This window comes from Anabrus simplex, chromosome 3 (genome assembly GCF_040414725.1).
Source record: "Anabrus simplex isolate iqAnaSimp1 chromosome 3, ASM4041472v1, whole genome shotgun sequence".
In the NCBI taxonomy this organism is placed as follows: Eukaryota; Metazoa; Arthropoda; class Insecta; order Orthoptera; family Tettigoniidae; genus Anabrus; species Anabrus simplex.
In genome coordinates this window covers 398,279,979-398,291,095 of record NC_090267.1, presented here as the reverse complement: position 1 = coordinate 398,291,095, position 11,117 = coordinate 398,279,979, and the positions used below count along the sequence as shown (strand labels likewise).

At 39.1% G+C, this 11,117-nt stretch overlaps 2 protein-coding genes across 3 annotated transcripts in view; one reads left to right on the top strand and one right to left on the bottom strand.

Moving 5' to 3' along the window:
- Positions 1-411: 411 nt before the first annotated feature.
- On the bottom strand, positions 412-2,271 carry Rab39 (RAS oncogene family member Rab39). Its single transcript, XM_067144547.2, has 3 exons — positions 2,019-2,271; positions 1,835-1,944; positions 412-1,721 (listed from the first exon to the last, which is right to left on the bottom strand). Exons 1-3 carry the CDS (start codon positions 2,124-2,126, stop codon positions 1,283-1,285), a joined length of 657 nt encoding a protein of 218 aa, XP_067000648.1. The 5' UTR covers positions 2,127-2,271; the 3' UTR covers positions 412-1,282.
- Positions 2,272-4,401: 2,130 nt separating this feature from the next.
- Positions 4,402-11,117, top strand: part of LOC136867368 (solute carrier family 35 member F2) — a 234,006-nt gene continuing 227,290 nt past the window's right edge. For both annotated transcript variants that reach the window (XR_010859672.2, XM_067144546.2), the window contains exon 1: positions 4,402-4,508. Coding sequence is in view for 1 of the 2 variants with exons in the window: in XM_067144546.2 (XP_067000647.2) it covers positions 4,414-4,508 (95 nt within the window). In the remaining variant the exon portion in view is untranslated. The remainder of the gene's footprint in view (positions 4,509-11,117) is intronic.

Below are 11,117 nucleotides of genomic sequence, written 5' to 3'. Positions count from 1 at the left end.
GGTCTATTCCATTGGTTTTTCAGTAAATATGTGATGTATTGTGTAAGTCTGATTTCTAAGTAATTCTCAGTTAAAAGTAGTTTCTTCTCTTCCCCTTGATATACGTATAAGTCAGGTTCAACTGTATTCCTGTTGAGTTGAACTATTTACTGAGGTACAATATAAAAGTAAAACACACTTGGAATAGTTGCCAGAAGTTCTAGCGGCCCAGGATCGAATCACTACCTACTCAACTTGGGTTTTCTAATACTCAACTGAAACATTTCTCAGTTGAGAAAGTCACTACTATCATCCACAAAGTTACATTCCTTGCACAGTCACTAGCTGAAACAATACATTTCAAAAGGACAAAAATGTGTGTGAATGTTGCCTACAAGCATCTGCCATACTCCAAAAATGATAAAATAACACTTCAATAAATATAAGTGTATTATATTCTTACATCTATTGGATATATTACAGAAGATGGTATTACATTAGAAGTGTAAATAAATACAAAAAATAATACAACCTAGAATAGGGGCATTATTATGTGCTACACTTTGGCTTGTATAACAAGTCAGAGTAAGTCCTGTATTACACACAAACTAGTACAGTAGGTTCAAACTTGGTCACTGTTCGACTACAAAAGGACTCGTACCAATGTATGTCAATAATGTATGTATAATTTTTTTCATTTCAAATATAAAACGAGAGTCACTTTTAGTAACTTTTAAAATTAAAATATTTTGAGCATGAAGATTTCCAACACTTGTCTTGTATTCGTAACATACTATTGTATTAATCCCTAAAAATATCTATATTTTGATTTCTTAGAATCAACTCTGAATGTACATTTTTATATTTACAAGCAGCACCTCTGACTAGTAACATTCACCCATTATTTATTACGGGATTCTCTGACTTCCCTAACTTCATATCTGCATCGAATTCTCAAAAAGGAGCATTGAGATTCAGGTGACCATTACAAAACAAAAACTGTTTTAGGAAAATATGTACATAATGCTGCTAAACACAATATGCTACCTATCGACTTCATCTTTAGCCTGAGCCTATATTCATTATCACAGAGTCCAGCAGCTTGTCGTTGAATGATAACCACCAAGTTCTTGCAACTATAAAGCAGATTAGTCTTACAGCAATCAGGAAATGCTCAATACTCTTTGGGATACGAAAAACTGAATTAACAATCCATAAAGTTCTTTGCTATTTCAAGAGTAGTGTAATTATTGAGAAAAATAGCTCAGAACATTAAAGAGAAGAAAACTATGGTAAAACTATCTCAACAACAAGTCGACTTAGCTGGTTCAGCCTCAACTAAATTGAAGTCATAACCACCAGTACGTTGAAAGCCAGTCTTTATACCGTCCCAGCCATCCTCCACCTTGTATTCACCTGACTGTATCCTGTTATAAACTTCTTGTGTTACAGAACGAAATGCTTCTTCCACATTCACCCCAGTTCGAGCTGATGTTTCTATATGATGAAGCCCATGCTGATCAGCAAAAGCTCTAGCTTCTTCTCGTGATACTTCCCTATGTCCACCAGCAGAAATAAGGTCCAATTTGCAGCCTACCAAAGCAAACACAGGACGATGAGGTTCGATGTGACGACGGGCTTCCATCATCCAGAGTGGGATATGTTCAAAACTCGACCGATTGCAGATATCGTACACAAGTAATGCTCCCACTGAATTACGATAGTACGACTTCGTTATTGAACTGAAACATGCATTACAAGCAATCATTAGTGGCACTTAAAAGCTTCACACGGTTAGAAACTAATATTAATTAAACACCTCACACGGTCAGAAAGGAATATTATAAATACATACCGAAATCTTTCTTGGCCAGCAGTATCCCATAGTTGTAATTTTATTCTAGTTCCATCTTTAACTTCAATTAATCGTGCGAAAAAGTCTACACCAACAGTAGGATCTGAAATCTGAAAGTAATTTTTAATTAGTACACAAAGCAGAAGAATTAATGTAACTCAGCGCATCGATTTAACAAACTAACCTCAGCAAATTTTCCATCCGTGAAATATTTTAGCAAAGAACTCTTCCCAACCGTGCTGTCACCAATTAATATCAAACGAAACTGATAGTCGAAAATTGGTTCTACCATCTTAAACGTAGAACTCAGACGTCACTAAAATTCATGTTTATTATTGTTTTTTCCTTTTTTGTTTCTTTTGGTTCGAACTACACTGATAAACCACACATTCTCATATTATAACCTTAACATCAGCTGACTATGACACATCAGGGCAATTTCCGGTTTGAAGCAAAGAGTATCAGCACTCCCAAGAAGATGGTCACAACTACAATCAAAGAGGATTACAAATGTTATCTCTTGCCGCGATCTTGATCACTACTATTTTTTAAACAATAGTATTAACTCTTAATATAACTTATAAGCTTTTCAATCTGTCGAGCACCAATATATCACTTAAAATACTGTAAAATACCACCCGTAAAAATGAACATTTGTAAGTTACCGGTATATTAGAAAACAGACGGTGTGTGGCAAAAGCATACTTTGAGAAGACGGCGACGGGCTTTAAAGTGACTTTTAAATACGCTTTTTACAAAATCTAAATCCACGGACCACTTCTCACTATGATAATGGTAAGTTACACAAAAATATATCCATGTTAAAATATACTGTAGTACACAGTGTAGCCAATGTCAATCTAGTTATTCTGAAGAGGGTCATAGCTGTAACATTTATCTATTACCGGTAAGCGAGGCTCTGATGTATTATCTTCAATTAATAATTAATGTTACTGACTTTACGTCCCACTTAACTACTTTTACGGTTTTCGGAGACTCGAGGCCCCGGAATTTAGTCCCGCAGGAGTTGTTTTACGTGCCAGTAAATCTACCGACACGAGGCTGACGTATTTGAGCACCTTCAAATACCACCGAACCGAGCCAGGATCGAACCTGCCAAGCTAGGTTGAGAAGGCCATTCCCCCTGTGGGTGGGGGCGGTAGAATAATACCCACAGGCAGGGGGGGGCTGTCGTAAGAGGCGACTAAAAGGGGCCTCAGGGGCTCTAAACTTTGGAGCGTGGGTTGGCGACCACGGGGCCTTCAGCTGAGTCCTGACATTGCTTCCACTTGTGCCAGCTTCCTCATTTTAATCTGTCCTATCCGACCTTCCTTGGTCAACTCTTGTTCTTTTCAGGCCCCGACGGTATTACGTATGGAGGCCTAGGGAGTCTCATTTTCATGCCCTTCGTGGCCCTTGTCTTCCCTTGGCCGATACCTTCATTTTTCGAAGTGTCGGACCCCTTCCATTTTTTCTCTCTGATTAGTGTTATATAGAGGATGGTTGCCTAGTTGTACTTCCTCTTAAAACAATAATCACCACCTCAACCGTCTGAGCCACTCGGTCCGGTTGTATTATTATTACTTTCTTTCAATCAAGGTAGAGGGTTCAGTATGTTTTGCACTGATAGATGGGATGACTGGAAGAGATACCGGTACCATGTGAGGTTTTTCATTCTGTCTAAACTGATTCAGGATCAGAGCCATCTACGTAACTGTAGTCGGCTATGTTCAGGATAAATACAATTGGAAAATACTTTTAAAAATATGAAAACATTTAATGCCCTACCTCTGCGTCTCACCGGGTGACAGTCTGACACTGTTTACTTGCGTGAGAAATTAGACCAGCCACCCCATAAGGAAAGTTATGCCTTGATTACGGAAAAAAAAAAAAAAAAAAAAAAATGGGTAGGGGTCCGCCTCTGTGGTGTAGTGGTAGCGTGATTAGCTGCCAACCCCGGATGCTCGGGTTTGATTCCGGGCTCTGCCACGAAATTTGAATAGTGGTACGGGGTCCACTCTCCTCAGGAGGTCAACTGAGTAGAGGAGGGTTCGATTCCCATCCTCGACGTGGTTTTCCGTGGTTTCCCACTTCTCCTCCAGGCGTCCCCTTCCCATCCTCCACCAGGCCCCTATTCAACATAGCAGGTGAGGCCGCCTGGGCGAGTTACTGGTCCTCATTCCCAGTTGTATCTCCCGACGCGAAATTTCACGCTCCAGAACACTGCCCTTGAGGCGGTAGAGGTGGGATCCCTCGCTGAGTCCGAGGGAAAAACCAACACCAACCCTGGAGGGTAAACAGATTAAGAAAGAAAGAAAAAACAGGTAGGGAAGTGTTGCAGTCATTTTAAGTTCCTAATGAGACAAGGTCTAATAATGAAATATATCTTTCTCTCCTATCTATTAGTATTCTATTAACATAATGGTATATTTGTGGCGAATTTTCTGTATAGCGGTTACAAGAAATACTGATTTTTGACGGACTTTTTTAAAAAAAATCGATTTTCTCAACCCATTGGCAACACTGATCTTTGCTTGCTTACTGTAATCGATGAGAATATGGCGGAACAAAATTTGGCAATGCATGTCCAAAGATCAAGAAGTGGAAATGCAACAGAAGTTGAAGGCGGAATATTTGATAAAGCTGACAGATATTTATCGGAATTAGGGAGATGGTTAGTATTGCCTTGTATTTGGTTATGTTTCATTCAATTATGTAGCGTCTATCACAGAAGTTGGTGCAGCATGAACCCGCCCACTTTAAAAACGCCGGTGTACACGAACAATTCATATATTTTTGTACAATGTGGATCCAGCATTAGTGAGGCATATTTCTGATACTGTACTTGTTGACGGTTGATATATTGATATTTGCTTTGAGATTAATAGGTGATAGCTCCAATTTAATTCCAGTTTATAATGAGTGCATGTATGGACAGCCTGTCATTGGGATATAATATTGAGACTTTTCAGCAGGCGTAACCAAAATTTTAATTTGGGTGACTGGTTTTTCTTGTTTCCTATAGGATGCAGTACCTTATCCGAGAACTGGCCATCTCTAACGTGGCTGAATTTCAGGAATTTTGCTACAATCGGATTTCAGCATAGCATCTTTCATTTAGTAATTTCACTCCTACTGTCAAGCAGAGTTCTGGTTTCTCATGTAGAGCATTTTTAGTCCAGGGAGATGCTAAACAAAGGATAATAATAGATTTATAAACATATGTCACCTTGTTTTCTTGACACGGCATAAGCCCAAAAGCCCATATCATGTCTATATACAAGTAAGGGCCGTGAAAGCACCAGTGTTGATAATAGATTTGTTAATTATGATCTTCAGGGACTTTGTTCCATTTTAAGGCAACGTACGGGTCTCTGTTCGCTTCTTCGACCAATTGTTCTGCTTCTTGTTCCTGATGTCGTTTCTTATCTTTTAGAGTGAGTTTGTACTTTTTGCGTTTCATTGAGTATTCTTTAATGTCCTCCGTTTCTCTGCTATATCTCGTTTTATGGCGGGCTTACAGTGTTATGCGTCTTAGTTCATAGCATTCCCTGTCAAACCATGGCTTCGCGTGTCTTTTCTTATATGGGACGGTGACTGACCTAATATTGTCTTCTATGGTTTTCACAGCCAGATCGAGGTTGTTGGTTTTAAGGTGGTACATCACTTCCTCCGCACCCTTCCGTAAATTCTCTGTTCTGCTTTCAGTTATTTTTCTCGCCAGTGTGGGTGCCGTGTTGGTATTTTGTGTTTCCTTTACTGTTGATTTGATTTCAATGTATGTCTTAATGGGAATGTGCTTCCTGAGCGGTGTGTTGGCCAACGACCAGAGTCCACCTTGTGATATAGAGCTTAGTGATCTTCCCTTGATAAACACTAGATCTATGGCACTTGCACCGTTGTGCGCAAAGTATGTTAGAAGGTCTTTGCAGTTTGAAATTCTCTTCTGTCATTAGATTGAAGATTAACTCGCTTTTATGTTCTGGCTTGTCTAACCTGCAGTTTAGATCCCCAGCAATTATAACATTTTCTTCAGACTCAATTAGAGAGACTGCTCGGGCAACTGACTCAAACGCATCTTCCATTGATGATTGTGGCTGTATGTAAAGTCCTACGATTGTGATATTTGTTGTGAAGACAATAACCATGTTGTCCTCTGTGTGTGTTTTTATTACTTTGCATATTTTGTTGTTATAAAGACAGGAGACACCCCCTGAGGGTCGGCCTTCCTGCTTTTGGGTTGCCAGAGCGTGCACTCCGTAGTAGCCCGGAACGTCCATGGGTTCAGTTAGAAAGGTTTCTATTAGGATAACTATATCACTTGTGAAAAGTACTTGACTAGTAGAGATCTTTGCTACGCTTTTCAATCCTTCGATGTTCCTCCCAAGATATTTTCCAGACCAATGGAGTAATGCAGGGTGACCCAATTAGTCCAATACTGTTCAACATTGCAACTGCAGACGTATCGAAAATAGTAGAATTCAGTGAAACAGTATCACAACACATATATGCTGACGACATGGTAATTGGGTCATCAAACTTGGAAACATGGACAGAAGAAAATGATCTGCAGATAAACGAATCTAAGACAGTAATGATGATCTTCAGAAAGGGAGGAAGAGCTGCAACAAAGGACAAAATTAAATTTCAGAACAGAGACCTAAACATAACAAATTCCTTCAAATACCTTGGAATAATCTTACAAACGACATTCAACTCCTACAGAATCCACATAAAGGAAAGGACAACAACAGCCATCAAAGCGATATAGGCCTATAGAATTAAAGGCCCCCAAAAAATTTCTTTAAAAACAGCACTAGAGTTATTTTATGCTGCAATAAGCCCAGTTGCCACTTATGGCATTGAAATTATTTGGAAAAAGTTATCTGTGGCTGACCTTAGGGCTCTAGAGAAACTAAAAGCCAGATTTCTTAAGCGAGTATTAGGTGTGCCTACGAACACAAAGTCCAGGTTAGTGTACGAACTTTGTAAAGAACCATTCTATATCGAGGATCTAAGAATCAATCTAGTTCTGCCCTTCACAAGACAAAGCACAATTGAAGAGAGAAGAATGAAACGAGCCCAAATCGAGCTCGAATTCTATGCCACCGACACCATGCTGGAGCGAAAATGGACAGATGCGAACTACGAACATGTGGTTACAAGGATGGCAGTCCATGGCTTCCATCATAAGCTATGTGCGTCTAAGCGATTCCGTGAGGTGAACGACGAGTGTGTGTGTGTGTGTGCTCTATGTGAGGAAGTGTGTGATCGCTACCACATACTTAAGTTCTTTGCACATTTGTGCGCATTTCACTTTTTATATTAATTATGATCTTCAAATTCTGTAGGGTTTGTTTTTTCTTTTTTTTTTTTTCTTTTTTTTGTTTCCACATTCCCTGTCATGATTTCAAAGGATGAGAATTCATATGGTATGGTTTTGTATGGACATCTATAATTATGTTCATAAAGGATTGAGATTGAATTTTTCATGACATGAAATCAGATTCCATCCCAACATATTCGTTGGAGGAAAAATAAAAAAGGATAAACACATTCTAGATAGCCATTATAAGTTCAAGAGGCCTAGTTTTAAACCAATCACCTTAGGTTTGCAGTCTTATTAAGGAACACATATTAGGACATTCATCTTTGGTGATTGATGCTGAAGTTGTAGAAAATTTTTAACCCCAGTAGTGAATTTTCATAATCAGCCCAATGTTGTTAACTTTTGTTAACATAGCCTTGTTATCCAAGTGCTGATTAATGCATTACTGTTGTATGAGACTATGTTTTACCAGGACTGGAAAAAGTGTCCAGGGATATTAATAATGTACTTTTCCAGCTTCTTTATAGATAATGAACTGGAAAATGCACATTGAGGATAATCGTCATAAGCATCAGTATTTAAACTTCTGACATCCGGAAAGTGAAAGTATTGATTATCTACTAGTCTCTTTTATAAAATACTTGACCCAGTTTGTCACTTTTTTTTAAAGCTAATCACGGAATGATTGATTTTACTGGCAGTAAAGGGTCTCAGACAGTGGTTCAACATCCATGACAGAGCAACTCTGATATGGTAAAAACAAAATAGGAAAAATCTACTCCATGATGGTCGCCAACTTTCTATGAGGAGACGGCAGCAGAAGAAATGGCCCTTTTCCTGTGTTTAGCTGGATTTCTTTTTATCTCACACTTTCTACTTCAAGTAGGATGGCCTTTGAGGAATGTTGAAGCCTGCCCTCCTTACAAAGCTAGGAAGTCGAAGCAAGCTCATTGGGGCTGAGAAGACGTGGATGTAGAGCAGAAATCACCAACATGTCAATTACAATCGACCAAATGGTTGTCAGGCCATTTCAGGTAGCTTGCAGAAAAGTTTTAGTAACTGGACTTTTGGATACTTCAAATAATAACTATCGAGCTGTTGAACGTTCACTGCTCCCTCCCCTCTTAACGAGCTCAGTTAAATTTCTTTCATATTCATATATGTCTCTTAAATCTGAAGAATTGTGCCTCACCATTTTAATGAATATGGAATTGCAGCTGAACTTGAAATAATTATTCTACAAACCAGCAGCGAATGCTCAGTATTGAACAATGTATCTCTGAAAATTAAGGTGTTGTATTGCTCTACTTATCTCTGTGAATCAACATTTTTCACTCATGTTTATAAAAAATAAGAGTATAAGAACAGGCTTAATGATGAACATCTGGACTCTTACATCCAACTTAGTGTAACCAACTATGAACTAAAAGTCAAGAACCTGAGTGATGAAATGGATTGCCAGATATCACATTAAGACAATCACGATCTTGTTCTGAAAATGCACTGTGAATAATTTTGTAATTTAAATTATATATACCTCATGGTATGTTTTTTTTTTTTTTTTTTTTTTTTTCTTTCTGAAAAGAAGACTATTCAAATAGAAATAGGCTACAGAAAGTTATTTGTTCACATTTCAACAAAACTCTCTTTCGTATGTTAATAGAGGTATGCAAATAACTAATGATTTATTTTACCGTCTCATATATTGTAGTAGATCTTGCATAGTGATCAAGTTTCTTAATTCATATACATTCACAGGTTGCTGACCGCTGATCTAGAGGAACTGAGATTGCAAGGAGACAGCCAATCTATTTGAGAATGGGAGTGTGTGATGATTTTGAGTGTGTCCTTGCCCTTTTGTGTTTTCTTTCTGTTTCTCCCTCTTCTTTCCAATATTCCTATCTTTCTGTGTGTGAGTTGCTTGAAACTGTGATTCAATTTCACAAGTGTAAGCATTTAGAAGGAGACAGAAGGGAACTATGACACTAACAGCATTGCTTTATTTATCACTGTCATTCTTTGGGGATTAGTTTAGGAGACAGACTAGTATCGAATAGAACGTCTCCTGTAATTTAGATTTCTTTCTTTCTTAATCGGTTTACCCTCCATAGTTGGTTTTTCCCTTGGACTTAGCGAGGGATCCCACCTCTACCGCCTCAAGGGCATGTCCTGGTGTGTGAGACTTTGGGTTGGGGGATACAACGGGGAAGGAGGATCAGTACCTCGCCCAGGCGACCACCTGCTACGCTGAACAGGAGCCTTGTGAGGGGATGGGAGGATTGGCAGGGATAGACAAGGACGAGTGAAAGAAGTGGCCATGGCCTTAAGTTAGATACCATTCCGGCATTTGCCTGGAGTAGAAGTGTGAAACCACGGAAAACCACTTCGAGGATGGCTGAGGAGGGAATCAAACCTCCCTCTACTCAGTTGACCTCCCGAGGCTGATTGGACCCCACTCCAGCCCTCGTACCACTTTTCTAATTTCGAGGCAGAGCTAGGAATTGAACCTGGGCCTCCGGGGTTGGCAGCAGCTAATCACACTAACCACAACACCACAGAGGCCTCTAATTAACCTTCTGGAATACAATTTCCATGGTATGTTTCTTGTATGTACTGTATGGCTTAAAGCAAATACATAATTAAAATGCAATAGCTGCCCCCATTTTGAGACAATACTATTTTAATTTTTTTTTAATATTTCTTATTAAGAACTTTTCATTTTTTATTTCAAAATATGAAATTTTTTGTTTTAGGAGTCGTTATTCAGAGGAATAGTTTTGTGTATTCAGTTTTCAAAATTTGTTCTAGTTTTTAAAAATCTCCATTCAAAATTTCACTTTGATTTTTTAATTTCTAATTTTTTCAAATTAAACATTTTCTTTCTACTTTTGTGATTAAAAATTCTGATAGCTATACAATTTTTTTTTTCAGTAACATTTTAATCGAATTTGGATATTCTTTCTTACTTAATCTGTTTACCTCCAGGGTTGGTTTTTCCCTCGGACTCACCGAGGGATCCCACCTCTTCTGCCTCAAGGGCAGTGTCCTGGAGCGTCAGACATCGGGTCGTGGAAAAAACTGGGGAGGAGGACCAGTACCTCACCCAGACGGCCTCACCTGCTATGCTGAGCTGGAGCTTTGTTGGGGAATGGGAAGATTGGAAGGGATAGACAAGGAAGAGGGAAGGAAGTGGCCATGTCCTTAAGTTAGGTACCATCCCGGCATTTGCCTGAAGGAGAAGTGGGAAACCACGGAAAACCACTTCGAGGATGGCTGAGTTGGGAATCAAACCCACCTCTAGTCAGTTGACCTCCCAAGGCTGAGTGGACCCCGTTCCAGCCCTCATACCACTTTTCAAATTTCGTGGCAGAGCTGGGAATCGAACCCGGGCCTCCGGGGGTGGCAGCTAATCACGCTAACCACTACACCACAGATGTGGACTGGATATTTTTTTACTTTGTTAAAGCAGAATGTTCCAGCAAAAATATGGAATACCTGAAAATTGCGCTCAAAATTTCATGAAGTTTTCCTCTTATTCTCTTATTAAAATCCACCAGAGTTGTGAGGTTATGTCAAGATAGGCCCATATAAAATGGCACAAACACACAGTCCAGTAAATAATACAACATAACCTCTTGACAACACAGGATCTTCTATGGAAAATAAGTAGGCTACATAGGCCTGTTACCATAAAATAAAAAGCACCAGCAGAAACAAAATATGAATAGGAATGCTATATTGTGTGATAAATATAATTTTTCGATCTGATATCAACTCTAAATTATATGGTACATTGGAATATAGCTAAAAGTCAGACTCTTTGGCTGAATGCTCAGCATTGAGGCCTTCGGTTCAGAGGGTCCCAGTTCGATTCCCGCCGGGTCAGGGATTTTAATCATGCCTGATTAATTCTTCTGGCTCGGGGACTGGGTGTTTGTGTTTGTTCCAACACGT